Source organism: Pungitius pungitius, chromosome 1 (genome assembly GCF_949316345.1).
Source record: "Pungitius pungitius chromosome 1, fPunPun2.1, whole genome shotgun sequence".
Taxonomy (NCBI): Eukaryota; Metazoa; Chordata; class Actinopteri; order Perciformes; family Gasterosteidae; genus Pungitius; species Pungitius pungitius.
The window spans coordinates 32522026-32540436 of NC_084900.1; the positions used below are offsets into that span (position 1 = coordinate 32522026).

At 42.7% G+C, this 18411-nt stretch overlaps 3 protein-coding genes across 3 annotated transcripts; 2 read left to right on the plus strand and 1 right to left on the minus strand.

The window, feature by feature from the left end:
- Positions 1–20: 20 nt before the first annotated feature.
- On the plus strand, positions 21–7285 carry racgap1 (Rac GTPase activating protein 1). Its single transcript, XM_062565272.1, has 17 exons — positions 21–212; positions 491–580; positions 677–879; positions 995–1137; positions 1328–1397; positions 1485–1538; positions 1647–1724; positions 1830–1947; positions 2393–2535; positions 2803–2967; positions 3069–3164; positions 3379–3577; positions 3745–3850; positions 4498–4630; positions 5438–5564; positions 5672–5771; positions 6333–7285. The coding sequence occupies exons 2-17, from the start codon at positions 496–498 to the stop codon at positions 6412–6414; spliced, it is 1902 nt and encodes a 633-aa protein (XP_062421256.1). The 5' UTR covers positions 21–212; positions 491–495; the 3' UTR covers positions 6415–7285.
- Positions 7286–7617: 332 nt separating this feature from the next.
- On the minus strand, positions 7618–10277 carry si:ch211-210c8.6 (uncharacterized). The gene is made up of 5 exons (XM_037480702.2): positions 10045–10277; positions 8798–8903; positions 8449–8555; positions 8063–8235; positions 7618–7974 (listed from the first exon to the last, which is right to left on the minus strand). The coding sequence occupies exons 1-5, from the start codon at positions 10202–10204 to the stop codon at positions 7696–7698; spliced, it is 825 nt and encodes a 274-aa protein (XP_037336599.2). The 5' UTR covers positions 10205–10277; the 3' UTR covers positions 7618–7695.
- Positions 8942–14924, plus strand: bin2a (bridging integrator 2a). Its single transcript, XM_037480701.2, has 13 exons — positions 8942–9144; positions 11155–11260; positions 11357–11437; positions 11648–11702; positions 11786–11880; positions 12044–12139; positions 12502–12609; positions 12699–12784; positions 12873–12948; positions 13031–13113; positions 13354–13948; positions 14059–14129; positions 14217–14924. The coding sequence occupies exons 2-12, from the start codon at positions 11177–11179 to the stop codon at positions 14110–14112; spliced, it is 1413 nt and encodes a 470-aa protein (XP_037336598.2). The 5' UTR covers positions 8942–9144; positions 11155–11176; the 3' UTR covers positions 14113–14129; positions 14217–14924.
- The last annotated feature ends 3487 nt before the right edge of the window (positions 14925–18411 follow it).

Here is an 18411-nt window from a genome sequence, read left to right on the forward strand (position 1 = left end):
ACCGGAAGTTCTCGACTTCAGCCTAGTGATCATCGCTCATTGGTTAGCGGCGAAATTTGAAATACAACGCGCTCATTGCAGTTGTGGCTGCGGAAGGATGTGGACGAAAGTACGATCAGGTGGTCACTAAAAAAGAAACGGAAAAAGAATATTTGTGCGTTTAACACCGCCGACAGGGTTTTGCTGCCCAGCATTTCTACAGTATCGAACTGGTAGGTAACTGCTACATGCTAATTCTTGCTAACATGCGAGCGAAAGTTAAAAAGAAACCGCCGTGAATTTTTTTTCCGTGGGAAGCTTACAGTGGGGCTATTTCAAATGTGCACCCATTGTTCTTGTTAATTCCAGTTTCCTCTTCACATTTGCCAGACGTTTTCATTTCACGCTCGCCACGTTGAAAATGAGCCATACACTAGGATCATCTCCCGTTGTACAGAACCGCAACCTCTGTTCTGTAAACTAACTGTACGTGTTGTCTCTTTGTCTGTAGCTATCATGCAGACCGCTGTGGAGAGCCTTCAGGTTCTCTATGATCAGCTGAGGACCCAGGTTGATCTTCTCAACGAGAATATTGAACCCAGTCAGTACTTTTTTATTCTTTGGTTTATCGCTACTGTCTGCTATCATCTGAGACTTTGGTTCCAGACACGGGTAACGTGTGCATCCTCTTTCCCAGACTTCATCCAGCTGGCACAAAACTTTGATGACTGTCGCCGCAAATGGCTGAGGTCAGAGCAAGAACTGGGCTCGTGCAAGGAGGTGCTCACCAAAGCCGAAACCGAGAGAGCGTCGTTGGAGGTCAAGCTCAAACATGCCCGCAACCAGGTCGATGTCGAGATCAGGCGCAGACAGAAGGCCGAGGCTGACTGTGAGAAGTTGGTGCGTGGGATCACATGCCGTCCTTCATTCATTGCCACGTGTTGATTTAGCCTGCTGTTAATTCACCCCGTTCAAGAAGTCTCATTTGTGATTTGCTTGCATTTCTCTATTACAGGACCGTCAAATTCAGCTGATCCGGGACCTCCTGACTAGTGAGGGATCCTCCAACAGCATCCAGCTGAGTGCAGAGCAGCGCTCAGCGCTCGCCTTCCTGAACACAAACTCTCAGGCACCAGCCAACCTGAATACCAGCCGAAGGTAATAGTATGATATGGAGTACCATGTTTATGGTCATTAATCATCTTCTCACACTTTCAACCCATTTTTGATTTCAATTGGATTTCCTTTGAGATTTTTTAGAGATGAGGGGACAAATAAAAGTAAAAAAAAATGTAAAAGAGATAAACTGCTGACTGGCTCGACATATTCTTTCTGTTGCTCCTGATAGACTGACCACGATAGATGAGTCCGCCTCCATCTTGTCAGATATCAGCTACGACAAAACGGATGACTCCCTTGTAAGTTCTTCCCCTTTCACTGTTGTGTAGAGTTGAGATAACATGATGTACGGCATCAAGGATTCTGATGTGCTTCATCTGTGACAGGACTGGGACTCCTCCACTGTGAGGACAGTGCGTCTGAAGAAAAGAGAGAAACGGGTACGACGAGAGCATTCGCACCTCTTCCCTTTTTAGATTTTTGTATTTGTAAGATCGCCCTTGTGTTCACTGGAGATACAGATGTCGTGTCTGCTGTCTTGATTTCAGCGCTCATCGAGAAACCATGTCGATGGTCCCCCGGTGGCCTCCAAGCGGTCTCGATCAACAGGCAGAACTTCAGGGGTGGTAAGGAAAAGCATTATGTTGTGTTTCACTTCTCAAAATGCATCGTTATGCCCGTAAGTGGTCTCGTTGTATGTTATTCTTATTGTTTTTATTTATTTGTGATAGGGCAACGAAACCCTTGTGACGAGGACCACAGTCACTGTTCCTGTGAATGGAGGACCTGTTGAGGCCGTTTCTACCATTGAGAGTGTTCCTTATTGGACTCGCAGCAGGAGAAAGACTGGTATGATTTTTGTTTAACGGGAGTGTGTAAGCTTGGTTTATGATGGACCCCCTCTTCATGTGTGGGTCAACTATTCCAGGCTAATATGATGGAAAATGACCCTGTGTATTTTCATCCTGCTAACTTGCCACAATTTGATTAAAGGCATTGATTTGGTACAGGGAGTTTTTTTGGCTTACATTTTAAGCACTTTTATAAGAACTGGCAAATCGCAGCTCATCATTCACCAAATAATCTACTGTAAAAGGCCCTGCTGTGCTGTCGCCAAAATAGTAATGTGGTTTAATCAAGGGTGACTGCTCCTCAACCTGATTGCAACGTTGTCATTATTGTAATGGGTGTCTAAGATTATGCGGTAGCTGGGATTCAACAGTCTTATCTCCTTGTAACCTGTGTGTTCATGGCAGGTAACGCAATCATATTTAATTTTTTATCCATTTCCCAGCTGCCATGGAGTGGGACTCTGAATCTGTCCAGTCCGAGGATGTCTTTAAGCAGCCTGGCAACCCAGAGGGTGAAAGAAAAGTGGCCCCAAGCACTCCGCAGAACCAAGGGGGCGGCCGTCTTCACGAGTTTGCCTCCAAAACGGTACAAATACCAGTTAAACAAACAAGAAAAAAGCATGTTCAAGCACCTCCTGCATTTAAGGAGAATATCCGTTGTTGCCATATTGCCAGTAGGTTTAATCAAACTCTGCACTGAATGCCTTTTTATTAATTACTCTTATAAACTTTGATGTCTGCACACAAGATATTTTATTGACCAGTTTAAGTTCTTATTTAGTTAAACATAAAGGTGGTTGTTGACACACAATCTCTAGCAGCATCCTAAATAATGGTGACTGTCTTTCCACAGGTCATTAAACCGGAATCGTGTGTTCCTTGTGGAAAAAGGATCAAGTTTGGCAAGATTTCCCTGAAGTGCCGTGACTGCAGGGTGGTCTCTCACCCCGAGTGTCGCGAGCGCTGCCCTCTGCCATGCATCCCCAACCTTGGCGCCACACCAGTCAAAATTGGGGAGGTGCGTGAGAGCGTTTCCCCCTGATTTCTCTCTCGTTTGATTCCAGTCTTGAATTTGATCCCAGTGCTCACGGATTTTCCCCATTTCTCATTTGTTCCCAGGGTGTGCTTGCAGACTACGTGTCTGACTTGTCACCGATGATTCCACCTCTGGTAGTGCACTGTATCAGTGAGATCGAGCAAAGGGGCATGCATGAGGTGAGTGTCTTCCTTTTCCCCCCCTGTCCTAACGTGCACAAATGTGGAAGTTGGTAAAGCCCCATATTCCAGTAGTTACCTGTTTAATGTCTTCCCCTCAAGCGCCCACAGAGAGCTGTAACTAAGATGGGACCATCTGCTCCTGAGAGTTTGAATTCCTAATAGCTCCAAAACTCTTGATGCCCACCAATTAAATAATTGTACTTTCTCCCAGGCCGGGCTCTACCGTCTGTCCGGTGCCGATCGCACGGTGAAGGACCTGAAGGAGAAGTTTCTACGCAGCAAAACTGTTCCCGTGCTCAGCAAGGTGGACGACGTCAATGCCATCACTGGGCTCCTCAAAGACTTCCTGAGGAACCTCAAGGAGCCTCTCCTCACCTTCCGCCTCAACCGTGCTTTCATGGACGCAGCCGGTATGTGCATGCGTTTGTGTGTGGCTGGTGCTAGAAAAGGAGAAAAAAAATAATATATATATATATATATATATATACACACACACACACACACACACTGGAGTTGATAAATCCACACAGCTTCCCTCTGCTAACCACATTTTTGTTTTTTCTTTGTTCCCTTTCAGAGGTTTCTGATGATGACAACAGCATAGCTCTGATGTACCAAACCATCAGTGACCTGCCACAGCCCAACAGAGACACGCTGGCTTTCTTAATCCTTCACCTTCAGAGGTCAGTACTAAATATAGTGCCAAATACTCGCATCGGAAAACAAAGTCATTCATTTGGCTTTGATTCCTTGTGTAACCCCCCCCTACAGACTCGTGGTTGTGTATCTGTAACTGACCTTTTCTGTTTGATTTTACTGTGCCCTCTGAATTTGTTTCGGGCGAATGGCTTTAAGCAAAGATGTGCGTCTCATTAACTTCTTCCACACAGGGCAGTGCCTCCTGTTTATTTAACCCACGGGTCTGGTTTATGGTGTCATTTGGAATGTACCCATGATTGGGATATTGTAATCGTACATTGGAACGCTACAGAAGACTGTTGCCATCCTTATGAAAACAGCCGCGCTTAAGTAGAAGTCATTAATCACACCAGTCCTTTTCGTCGAGTACCAGCCGATCAGACGCCTTCTCGGAATGTGGGTTGGGGAATATTAACAATCCAACGTAGCTATGAAAGAAATATATACTGTGCAAATTCCATTGGGTGGGAAAGGGATCTGGCATGTGGAGGAGACCCTACTTTTCAGTTAAAATAAATAAACGTACACTTATATTAATGTTTAGCTATTATACATCTACCCTCTTTTAGATGTATTGTGTATTTGTATATTTATCAAGGAGACGTAACTGAGTCCTGATCGAATCTTTCAGAGTCGCTGTCAGTCTGGACACAAAGATGAACATCAGCAACTTGGCTCGAGTGTTTGGACCGACCATTGTGGGTCATGCAGTTCCCAACCCTGACCCCATGACAATCCTACAGGACACCAAACGTCAACCCAGGGTAAGCCCGACTGAAGCCTCACCTCTATTGCATACGTTTATTTCTTCTTAGGGTCGCACAATACGGTCAAATTTAAACTTTCCATTATTAAAAACAAGAGTACCACATGTGCTGGACTCTTGTGGGGCAGCAAACGCTGGTTATGTGAATAACCAGATCAGTGTAGCCTTGTTTTGATAAAGAATATACCTTTTTCCCCATCATGCCGTGAGCAACATCTGTCTGTTATGCTGTGAGCCTGATACATCCAACTCGTACCTGCAGGCAGCCTCTCCTGGGATTGAATGCAATACAGGCATGTCAGATTATGCCACTGAAATGATCAGTTGGACTAGTGAGAGAGTTACAGAATCTACATTAATTGAACGGCCGCTGCCAGCAGCAAATGCAATTAAAAATGGCCTCTAATTTCCCAAAAAGCTTTTGGATAATATTGTATTTGCTGTCAATCAAAATGTTTATTATGAGGCAAAACTTGCGTTGCAAAGTCTAGTTAATATATATATATATATATGATATACTTATGGTATATTATATCATTAAAACATTGGGATTATTCATTTTACCACTAATTAGAAAAACATTATATTAACCCTACTTAACGAGTTGGTAACCTATAACATGCAGAGACCACCAAAAGGCAAAACATTGCTCAACTCAGAGCCTCTGCATATTACTATAAACTCTTGTTCTGTCTTGCCCTGGGCCTCTGCAACACGCATTCAGCTCAGCACGGGCTGGATGAGGCAACACACTGAAATAACCCTGATCTTTTTCATTCTCGCTAATCTCTCTCTCTCTGTTTAGGTCGTGGAGCGTCTGTTGGCTCTGCCCGTGGATTACTGGATCCCGTTTGTGAATGCAGGGAGCTATCCGCCCAACTTGGACCACCTGGTCATTGAGAACGGAAACTGCTACGCCACCCCCGATAGAAGTACGTGCTCACTAAACAGTGTGTCTGTTTTGGGGTTTGCATGCGAGTCCGGGAGCAGTTGTTTGCTAGTTGATGTTTATTTCAATGTGATATTTTTCCTGTTGCAGTGAGCATGCTGGGACCTCTGACTACTCCGGAGCACCAGCTCAATAAAACCCCCTCCTCCAGCTCCCTGTCTCAGCGCATGATGTCCTCTCTGACCCCCAGGTAAACACACAAGCCCCCCCCCCCCTCTGCCCAGCTTTGACATATGATTATTTCCATAATCACGGGGCTCGTTCAAGGCTACTGGCTGGATTCAACTATTTCATCATATTATGAAGTTCTTCCTTTTGGAGGGCAAACTCTTTAGACCAGTTGAAGGGGCCGAGCAATTAATCTAATGTTTTGCGCTCATTGCTATGAAGTCGATTTTGAGCTGGAATAGCCTTTTTAATTACGTTAAAATAGTCCTGATTCGAATGGCAATTTAATTTAAAGGCTAAGATATTTGTAAATGTATTCATATACACTAACGATATGGTCATCTATCTAAATTAGCTGGACTTGCCATGGGAGACGTTTTTCCTATTGTTCTATTTATTTCAGTGACATGGCATTATCAGCTGTATCAATATTTCCTCCCATAATGTGCTTAGTTCTACTGATTAAACTGGTAAATATTAGAGACCTTCTTCTTATGGATCTTTTGAAAGCTGGACTTTGGATGTATAGCCCTTCATGGTATTCTCAATATTATTCCTAATTCAATTATTTTTTTTTTTGCAGATTTGGGAGCAAGAGCAAATCGGCAAATCAAATTGGACTTTCTCGTCAAGGGAAATTCTTTGCATCTCCACTGCTTAAATAATCCAAAGCGGCTTCACTTTTCTTGACACAATAACGACCAATGAATGCTTTCTTTGCATTTATGCGGAACATATATTACGGTACCGCTTTGAACACGTCTGTAAACGCCTTCAGACTCCAAGTCTTTAGTGTTTTTTGCCAGTCAGTTGTATTTTGCGTGTTTGTAAAATGATTATTTTTTTTTAACCTATCTATGCACAGTTGTGTGTCTTCAGAGCAAAATGTTTAACAAGACATTACGCTCTCACCTCTTCACACGTGGAAATCCGCTGTTTATTACTCTTTATGAGAAGAATTCCTAGATGAAAATATGTACTGTATATGCAGTTATTGTGACCTGCTTCTAAATTCAGTTCTTTCTTTAGACAGTGTTTCAACTCATGTGTCACTCAGAAGTTGAATAACTGATTCTCAAGCATTTCATTCTAGACTTGTAATTGAATGTTTGATTGCTAGTAACATTATCTTTGAAGTTTTTTTTTTTTTTTGTTTATGTTCCATTTATTTTGTGTTTTAGTTGTCGTTTAAAAGCTCGACTCAGTGTGAGGTTGTTGATTGGCATTAATCTCTTGAACAGAAACTCTGTTTTTAATATCTTCACTTGCAGTTGTTAGTCCGGTCAGTGAATATCAGGAATGTATTCTAGTTAAGACTTTTAATTTCTGCCAGTTCATTTTGTTTGTCTAATGTTTATTGCTCTCTGTAATGTTTGTACTCCGGGTGGCTGCTCATGAGCAGTCCCATGCAAAAGGCAATTACCTTGTAAGATTAGCCAGTTCCGTAGTCGTGGCATTATTGGTTCAACTATTGGCACACATTTTGTACACGCTAGAATTCATGTTACTTTTAAAATACACATCTAACCTTTTCAACCAACTGTCTTGTGTGCCTCTTGTGAATTTGTTTGTGCTTTAACCACACTTTCTGAATCTAAAGGTTGCAAGATGTAAATCGTGCTTATTTAATCCAGGTTAACTACTTTTAATGAAGCAGAGTTTCAATTTAAAACCGATGGCCTCCTTTGCTTTTCAGATTAATTCACTTATGATTATTTTGCAAGTTGTTGGAATTACAACAGGCATCTCGTTGCAAGGTTCAATCTAAAACTATACGGAGTATAAACATTTGTCTCTATCATAATTCACTTGTGCATAACACAGAAGGCTGTTATGTTCAGGTGAGGTGTTAATTTACTGTACACGTTATGAAAAATCTTTCTACATGGTCATTTTGTCAGGCATTTATTGGTACAGTAAATTCAGTTTAAAAAAAAAATATCGCATCAAAATTTAGGCCACGGCCAAAGAAGCGGAGTGTTCTTGATGTAGGCTTGGAAGCCCGGGTCAGAGCCCCACTTCCTGATGGCCTGCTTCTCCAGGATGGGGATTCCGCTGACGTAGCGCAATAGGAACCAGAGGAAGAGAGGCGACACCACGCTCAGATACTGAGGGCCCTCCATCACTGACGAGGCTGAGAGCCACAGCCCTGACCACTGCAGGATCTCCCCAAAATAGTTTGGATGCCTGCTGTACGCCCATAGTCCACTCTGGATGAATTTCCCCTGGAGGCGCATAAATAAAACTTAACTGCCGTTCCTCACCGTGAATGATGCATTAAAAGGTTGCACAGCACGAGGTTCATTAACTCACAATGTTATCCGGGTCACGCTTGAAAAGCAATTTCTGCTGGTCAGCAATAGCTTCGGTAGCAAAGCCGAGGCCCCAAACGGTCCAGCCAATGTAGTCCCTCGGGCCCAGAGGCACGTCCCGCTTCTCTATGTTCAGCATGAGTGTGGGCAGGAGCGTCATAAATACCCACATTGCTGAAAGAAACAGAGTGGTGGTGGTGGTGGAGCATCTTTAACCATGACCATGAACTAAACTCATTCGACTTACAGAAACAAACAGCTCCTTCATAGAAGTGTACTGAGAGCTGGACATTAGACAGTGATTTATACGCAGTGACCTTGTGAGGGGGGGAGAGAGATAAGCGCCTCTGCAGTGAGGGGAATGCATCTGCATGGCTTCAAAAGTACCTTGAACCGTCCAATATATAAAGAAAGTCCCTGGGCTGTCTCTGACATTGTTGAACCTGCGATCCTGGCCGTCCTTCAGGATCCGCATGAAGAGGAATGTCCCCAGCCTGCAGAGAGGACACGGTTAACGGCCACTTACATTAACCCAAGGCATTATTCATTAACCTGACTAAGCTTTCTTAGTTAGTTAGTTCCTCCTCCGAACTTGCCAAGGAGACTTTGAACTCGCACAAAACTCCGTAGGTGATAATAAAATATATTAATAGAACGCAACCCCTCTGTATTTTATTCCCCTGTGCAGTGGGGGGTTGGGGGGGGGGGGGGGGGGGTGTCGTCAGAGCTTACTTACCTGAGTCCCCACGCAGTCACCAAACCAGTCTGCACCTTTTGGCGGACATGACTTGCTCCTCCCCAGACACGACTTAGGTGGGCGAGTAGTATAAAAGTGCCCGATCCTGGGAGAAGAGAGAAGGACAGACTAGGAGCAGACTCGGGGCATTTGGGACATGGCGGAAAGCTCTACTAGTTGCAGATCAAGGCGTGTTCAATAAATATTTTACCCAGGATGCCACGGACAATTGGTTCCAAAGTTCAAGGGTAAAATATCCCCGAGCTTAGCACAGAGTGGAGTGGAAGACAAGAAGAGGACGAGTCAAAGACAGGTGTCGAGGCGATTCATTTGTGTAATTATAACAGGTAAGCTGCTCTGTTTTATTCAAAACAACTTCTATGATAATGATCTGGTTGCAGTCCTGCAGCTGCGTCAAACTTCGTCTTTGCCGGCACACACTTTTTACGCCGACCACCTGTCATGAGTGACTCTCACACTGAGAAGTAAGATTATAACTGCAAATTATAGGCATTATTGATTTGTCTGCTAAATCAATACGATGTCAGAGAATGGGGAAAAATGTGGATCACAATGAGCAAAAGCCCAGGATGACACCCTGCCGCAGCTTGTTCAGTCTATCAATTGACTTCTGGTCTTGAGCAGTGGTTTTCAAAGTGGGAAAAGATTTTATCGAATGGGGTGTTTGACGCAAAAACATTTGGGAGCCGAGGACATTCATTCGTATAGGGTTAATGTTGTGGGGTTTCAGCTGGAATTTTTACCCCTGCAAAAGTAACACCGTGTACTACGAATCACTAGTGAGGGGACAGGCTGTGTCCTTTCTTAATTTGGCCTCTTAAAAAAAAAAAAAATGGGGCCCCTTTTCTGTTTGAAAAAGCCGCCCCCGGGATCCCCGTGTACGCCCCTGCGGGGCGCGCACTGGATGAGCTGATTGGGTGCGCGCTGCTTCCTATAATTAAGGAGGAGCTCTCCGGCCGTTTCACAACAAAGCTGCTTTAGATAATACAGGTTGCATAACTATCACATATGTAACGATATGTAAGGTTAAATACTAAATGACGCCCCACACAGCTGAACCGTAGTCGTCCAACGTGGATTTGTCGCACTTAAAAATTTGTTTCGCTTCTTCGTCGGAGTTCGATGTTAAAACTTTTATCAGGATGCGAAACAAACTAAAAACCACGGCGCGCACATGGCGAAAACATTCACCCAAAAAAGGGTGTATGTTCGCCCATTGTACTTACCTGCCAAATCATAAAACTTCTCGGTTCTGAAGGCTGCAGCCAGAGCCCAGCCGGCCCACTGGATGCCCAGGTCGGTGGCGGCACATTTGATCAGAGTGCTCCCCATGATCACGTCCTTCAAGTCGGCGAGCAGAGCTGCAATCCGGTCGGAATTTATCATCGGAGCCACTCCTCCGAGACCAAAAGACGTTCAACCAACTCTGTGTTTAAAGTTCAACGCTGTCGTTGTGTTCCCGGCGAGGGGGGAGGGGGGGGGGGGCATGGCCGCGGGGAGCTCTGGGTATTGTAGTTAATAGATAGGGTTGATGCGGTTTGTGAGGCGAAACAGCGAGAGGAGGGTCATCGAGGGGTCACTGAGTGTGGAGGAATGTGTAAATTAAAAGCCCTGCATTACAAATGTTACTTGAGTGAAGTAAAACGTATAACTGGAAGCAACGTAGCTGTTGTCTTCGTTTGGAACAAAACAATGCTGGGTTATTACTGGATTATTACTATTATTAGTAATATTGTGATTGTTGAAGGTGGAGCTCATATGAACGACTCTACATACTGTCAAATTATCTTTACATTAAACATTACATTACATTTTATGAGGTTATCTATTTTGTTCCTAAACCTCTTAATCTGAAAAGTAATTACTACATAAGGCATGAATAGGATACAGTGAAGTAACACAAGAGATATGATACAACTCTGGAATGTGCAATTCTGCTGCATATTGAGTTCTTGGTCAGAACCAAGTTATACTGGAGAAAAACTTTCAATGCATGCAGGACTTATTACTTCTAATGGTGTATTCTCATATTATGGAACTTTAGTACTTAGGAGTATAGGATCAGAATACTTTTTCCAACTCATCTGGTATCATTAAATTTAGATACTCTTATAAATATCCCTATGAAAAACCCACAAGAGTCAAGTGTTACAGTGAAGTGAGTTATCTTGTACTATAAAAAAAATGAAAATGCGTAGTGGTGCAGGTGTATTGTTTTACAGGTATGACTATAAAAGTGACTATTGTGAGGTCAGAGGGTGAACACATTTCTTTATTGGGATAAATATGTGATCCAAAGGACAATTCTTTCTTCTCTGTTTCCATTCATCGTTCAGGAATAAACCCAGTCAAGTCAAAATGGCCGAGAGCTCAAGTCCAAAAGGCAACAATGGGGACTTTGCGAAAAAAATCCAAAGACAGCTAAGCAGAAGCAAAGAAAAGGTATTAGTCTGCACGTTTGGTTTTCCCAAAAAGCCAGAGAAAGAAGGTATCGCTGTGCTGTAGCTGTTGCTTTGAGGTATTTGCTTTTTCCTCCAGGTGCTGCAAAAGTTGGGGAAGACAATGGAGAGCAGAGATGACCACTTTGAGCAATGTTTCCGACAGTTTAATGACCAGCAGGTAATCATTACCCCGCTTTAAGAGATAAGACTCAGCGAGTTACTTCCTGTGTAGTAAACGTTTGAACAATTAAAGTATAATATATTTACTGTACCACAAATATATTCCCCTGGCTGTCTCTACTGTGTCTGTAGACATAGGGATAATTTATACTCAAAAAACACAAATAAATTCATAAATCTTAAGATTTAATTATGCATTGATTTGCAGACTGATGGGAACCGAATGTACAAAGACCTGAGGAACTACATCACTGCAATTGGAGGTATAAAAAAAATCCCTTTGCATGTAGATGTTGCTGATTTGTACCCTCTGCACGTCTGACGTGGACGCAACTCCTTTTCACAGACATGCGTGAAGCTTCCAGACGCCTTTCCCAGTCTCTGTTTGATTCTTATGAAAGTGATTGGGCTGGAGAGGAGGACTTGGGAGCCATTGTGGAGGTCAGTACAATCATCAGTGGTAAACTACAGCAGCGCTGCACATGTGTTTCCTACAAGGACAAAATCAACAGGATTCACACGTAGCAAGGGGACCAAAACCCATTCTTTCTCCCTCTCTTCATGCACAATTAATTCAATATTTGTGCTGTGCCTTTTAATAAAGGGGGAGGACCTCCTGTGGAATGACCTCGAGGTGAAGCTATTAGATCAGGCTGTACGCACCATGGAGTCCTACGTGAGCCAATTCCCAGATGTCAGGGTAAGACAAGAGGAAGCGAGCATGCAAACAAAAAGGAGTGAATACACAGACAGACAAAAGGCCTGAGAGCAAACATGCAAAGCCCTACAGAGACACACAAGCAACCACACACACACACACACACACACTATATGAGCAATCCAATACCGATACTACTGCACTACTTAGGATGCCAGAAAAATATGTGTCTATGCCAAAAGGAGCAGGATGTGCTGCTGCATCTGGTGAAACATGCAAATATGCTTTTCTGTCCGTTCTGACCCACAATCCTTTGTGAGATAAGAGCAAGTATGTGCTTTTCAAGGGCTGCTTGATAGTAAAAGTATGAGATTTTCTCATCGGCAATCTTTTCCTTTCTGCAGGAGAAAGTGGCAAAGAGGGGAAGAAAATTGGTCGACTACGACTCTTCCCGTCACCACCTGGAGGCACTGCAGACTGCCAAGAAGAGGGATGACGTCAAGATCCAAAAGGTTATTTAACATGTCTGTTTTTTTTTTTTTTAACTGCTCCTTTCAATGTTCATTTGCACAAAAATACATTTCCAATTTTCACTCTGAAGGCAAACGAAGAGATGAATATGGCCAAAAGCGTCTATGAAGGGATCAACACTGAGTTAAAAGAAGAGCTGCCGTCACTCTTTGAAAGGTTTGTCAGAGTATTTTCTTTTGTAAGCACATGTAAAGTAAAAGTATGCACATGTTTCACATCAAGGTTTTGTCTTTTTCTTTCCTAGCCGCGTTGGATGCTTTGTGACGGTCTTCTCCGCTGTATCCAATTTACGAGACATCTTCTATAAGGAAATGAGCATGGTGCGTTTTTCGCAAAGTTAGTTAGGCAAACAATACACTTTTAAAAAATATTTTATTTGACAACTTTAGTCTATTCTTTCAGCTAAACCTTGATCTAAAGAATGTGATGAACGAGCTGCAGGCTCAACACCCGGACAAAACGTTCGCTTTGAAGGGAATTCAGCGGTAGGTTTTTCTCTCTAACTTTATAACTAAATTTTAACGACACTATGAATGACGATAATTTTCACCCGAAAGCTAAATCATCTACTCATGCTAACCAAAATTGATGCCAATATTTTCACATAGATAGAAAGATTCTTATTCTGCAAAGAATTCTTTTAATAAGTTAATATATCCATTTGGGCCTCGCAGCCAAATATATCATTTACTTGCCTTTGGACTTCCTAATACAACATTATTCAGGCATGGCTCCCTGATGAGACGAAGCCTGACGTCCCCTAAGGCCTGGAAAGCCAGCTTCTCCGAGTTTCACAAGAGCTACAGTCCCAGACCTGCCCAGAGGTTTAGCTTCAGGTCCCCGGACAAGCCTCGCCACAGCACTTTGTCCAGAGAGAGCAGCACGCTCGCCGTCTCGCTGCAGTCATCCCGTCCGCCGAGCTTCACCTCAGAGTCCAAGGAGCTGGACGCGGGGTCGAGCCTCGGTGAGATTTACAGCCCTGACGCACAAAAGGACGCTGCGGCCGGCAATGGGCCTGAGTCGGGAAGAGACAGCAACGATGTGGAAGAGGTGGAGGCGAAGGCCGTGAAGGAAGAGGCGCCCGGTGACCAGGGGGAGAGTGAGAAAACTCAGCCGAGCGAGAGCAGCTGTGAGCTGAACCACTCCGTTGATTCGGAGAGCTTGGAGCTCCAGCTGTCCGCAGCAGGCAACGGGCCGCTGCACATTGAGGAGGGGGAAGACGGCTCCCTGGGGGGCGGGACGCCTAAACCAAATGCGGTGGAGAGTAGTGAAGCTTCCGGGTCACATTCGGACACCCAGGACCTGGGCCTTCCTCACAAGGTGTGTGTGTGTGTGTGTGTGTGTGGTTTAGCGAGCCGAGGAATGGTGACTCAGACCTTCTATTCGCTATTGGGTTTTTGTCATGACTCATCTTTCACATGACTTTTCAGGATGCTCCTGCAGAAAAACAGGCTTCTCCAGACTCAAAAAGCACGGAGGTGTAAAAGTGTTCAGACTTGAGGTTGGTATGATTTATGCATTGTTATGGATCTTATCGTTTCCACCTCTGCTTCATACATCCATGTCTGCCCTGTGTTCCGTCAAACAGATAAGGAGAGGAGATTGAAGTCAACAGCTGCAAAACGGAGAAAAAAATGTGGAGACAGCCGCACTGAAATGTCCAACTCTAATTTCCGCAATGATGGACATGTGCGTTGTCTTGTTGGTGTTAGTTTTTTTATTTATGTTTTTGTTTTACATTCAGCACAGTTCATATTATGGTAAAAGTTGTATTTTTGTAACCACGTTGCCTTTAAAACGTTTTTGGCACATTTCATTATTTTCTCCATCATAAAGAATAAATTGTGAGTTATTGTAGGTTTAATGTTAGCAGACATAAATACACCGATAGGTTTATCTTATTTTAAAACCAACCTACATACTAAGGCACAGTCAGAAATGTAATTGTGCTCTGGACTCCATTTTTCCATTTTCGTTATGTCTTCTTCACTTTTTTTTAACAAAGCTGAAATCAATTAATTAGCTATGCACTGTAAATATACATTAAGTAATTCTGAATGATTGTCTTTTTTTGTCTAAATTTTATTAGAATTTGTTGGTTATGGCGAATTATAGAAAAAATGCTGAAATACGTAAACAATAAATTGTTTTGTTTAAATTGAACTAAAAGGCGTCAATCGGTTCCTTCTCTTCCAATAAAAGGTTTAAAAACGATATGGTTAAAAGTGATGAGTTCTCACTCAGCCAACATGTTTCCGTTTTTTGTCAATGTAAATCCCCCCCAAATTGCATTTTTAATATAATATATATATATATATATATATATATATATATATATATATATATATATATATATATATATATATATATATATATATATATATATATATATTATATATATATACATTAGCATCTATGGTGTGTATACGTGTGTGTGTGTGTGTGTGTGTGTAATATTATTTTTCTAAGGCGTATCTCTCTACCTGTGAAAACACCATTAGCGAGGGGAACTTTGTGTCAACATTAACCAACCGTTATTTTGTCCCCAGGGCAATGGGTAGGGGCTTATAAAAATGGTTGTTTACCATGCAGGAAGGATGTAGGGTGCGACTCGAAAGTCTACCAGCACAGTGCTAGTTTGAGACAGTTTGGTGTGGAGAGCAAAATACCCCATTGCCAAACAGCACGGTCAACCAAAGAGTCTCATTATGGCACATTTCACGCGGGTTGATCCAAATAATAAAGCCTCGCCTTTGTTAAGCCTTAAAATCTGAATTTTTTTTAAATATGAGAGGGCAAAATAGAGTATAGCAAATGAAAGATGCTGCCGAGTGGCCAAAAGGTCTTTGAACTAAAAGTTTGTACATCATACTTTGCTGTGAAGAATATTCATTAATTCATTAAATATATATGTATATTAATATACAAAATCCCCAAAACTAAAACAACTTCAGGGTAATTTCAGGGCAGAGGAAGGTCTATTTGATATATGACTTTTATCTTATTATTGGAGTGACCCATCTTCTCGTTAGACGATCTTTGACTTGGAGAGAGAGAGGGGGGAGGAAGGGAGGGGCGGAAATGGAGTTGGTGCGCTGCATGACTCACTCGCGAGTACTTGAGGAAAAAGTAAAGCTACTTACTGCATTTCATCGACGTCCCGGCAGACTCGCGTGAGCGGCTCGGACCTCAAACTAAAGTCAGCCTCAGGTGCCTCAGGTCAGCTCGAGGGGACCGGAAGTCGGCCATTGAAGCCAGAAGTTCGCCTTTGTTGCAGCCAGGTAAGTTTAGATCTCACCCGACAGCTGTGATGAACAATGTCTGATTGTTTGGTGAGAGAGACACGCGCAGCCTGAACGGAGTGGTGTGTTTGCTTCTTCGAGCTGACTTTGTGTTCATTAAACTAAACTTTTAATCAGGACGAAGACTTGGTTTCCCTAAAAAGGTGGCCCAAAGCGTCACGTGGTCTGTAATCAGCGGTCCACTGCGTGTTGACCCATTTATTTATTTCCAACATGGTTTCTTAATCTTTGTCTGACAACGTTTGCGGAAATGTTTCTGAGTCATGTGATTGTGTTATTGGTTTGATGATTTTGTCTTTCTTTTCAGGGTGAAGTTAGCCAGTGAGTCATGGCACTAATCATCAATAGTAAGTCCAACTTTTTTTTCACTCCAGTGCTTCAATGACTTTTTTTCTTCTAATTTGTTTGTACCTAATTGATTCTAATGGTATTTTTAAATGAAATGACAAAGTGCTATACTTGGTAGTCAAATATTGAGGTTGTACCATTCTGTACTACTACAATTTGCGTAACGATAATTGATTAGTTGATCAGAAAGGAATTGTTTAGTCTGTAAAAACAATAAACGTCCCTTACAAGATCCTCGGGCCAAAGGGGACGCCTTCAAAGATCTTTTTTTTTTGGTTCGACCATCAGTCCAAACCCTCCCCACAATGTTCCCTTTAATTCGTGATTAATGGATTGTTGCGTCACAGGGGAAATAAACTAGAGGATGCCAGGTTTGTTTCAGAGCCAGACCTTAATAACCAGATTACTGTGTCCCCCCACACTTCATATTCCCTCCTCGGCCAGCAGCTATGAGGTTACACCACTCTACTAGCAGACTGTGTGCTGAAGATAGCTCCCTGTGACATTTGACACATTCCTTTTATCTTTCAGATTCGAGTATGGCCGCTTCAACATCCCCCACAAATTGGACAATGGGTAAGTGCACTGTTCTTATTTCTTTTTATTTATTTAATATTTCTTTTTGTATTTTATTTATTTATTTAATATTTATGATATGAACTCATTTGGCTTCAAATCTCAGCCTTGCAGCCAACAAGCATCGTGATACCTTGACCTTAGATGCTGATTCACCAACTGGTGTCATGCTTGTGTTTTGTCCAACATCAGATGTGAAGCTTCTAACGTCACTGACCACCCAGGCAGACACAACCATGATTCAGGGTAACTCCTACGCTTTTATATTTCACTCCATATATATTTTTATGTTTTCTATTTATGGCACGCAAACCAGCCTCCTCTTGGAGATGCACTAGGCCCCTGCAAAGTAGAATAATCCAACTAACTTTTGTGTCTTGTTAGCGGTAACCGGTGATTTTAATGTCCTCGTTTTATTTCCCCTCCCCCCCCCCTTTTTAGTGGCGACGACCGCAGCCCCCAATAGTTCAGAGGCGGTCGTGGCAGGTAATCGGTCGCACCTAAATCTTTTCCCTCATAATGTTTTGAAAAGCGGCATTTTAAAAGTGCCGTTTTTTTCGCCTCCCATTTCCTGCAGTGGTGGTTGTCCTCATCCTGCTGACAGTGGCGGCTTTGGGCTTCCTGCTCTACCGGTACCTCTGCCACAACAAGGGGGACTACAGGACAACAGGGGAGCCGGCTCCGGGGGAGGACCCCGACGACGAGCAGAACAACCAGGCCGTCACCGGGAAGAAGGAATACTTTATATGAGCAACAGCCGCTAAACGAACGGGACAATGTTTCATTTTGTGTGTTTTTATTTTTGTTTTGTTTTTTAAAATGTTATTTTAAAGGGAAGGCTGAGACATTCTGCACACCGCAGAGCTGGAAAAATGTATGCGTGTTGAGGAAAAACGTGCACAAGCAGTACCAAAGATAAGCTTGTTAGGCTGAGAGTGAAAATCAATGGATGTCAAGACAACAGGTGTGCGTGTGTTTTTAGGTAAGCAGAGCTATGCATGGAACAAGTGGCGGGCTTTTAGCGTGTCACAGTTACACGGTCAGTTAATAGGTGACACTTTGTCAGCCATGTTTTGGTTTTCTTCTGCTTTTAGCAGTATGTTTGCTTCTGACAGTGTTTCCCCAAAAGCAAACCTGTGTTATAAAGTTTTTGCGGGAAGTTACTTTTATATTGATTTGCTTGTAAAAACTATAGTTTTTTTAATTTTTATTATAAGGTAGTTAAACTCATTTCTTAATGGATTCCAGACAGCCTGAACATTTGTTGTACCTGGTTTTGTTTTCTTCCACGCTAGATGGTTACTGATTACTTCCCCATCTGAAATAAATGTGGAAGGATATAAAAACCTGTTTTTGGGGCTGGTGCCATTGTACAGTGTGACAGCTTGAAGTGATGTTTAATGTGTTTCAAGATAGTCTGTCATAAACCCCCTTTTAAATCTGTGCTCACAACTCAAATGTTTAACATGTAGCTACATCAACAGAGATCCCATACAAAGTAGCACATATTCAGTCTTTGTTGACATTGTTAAGTGGCTTAGCTGACAGAATATTGCA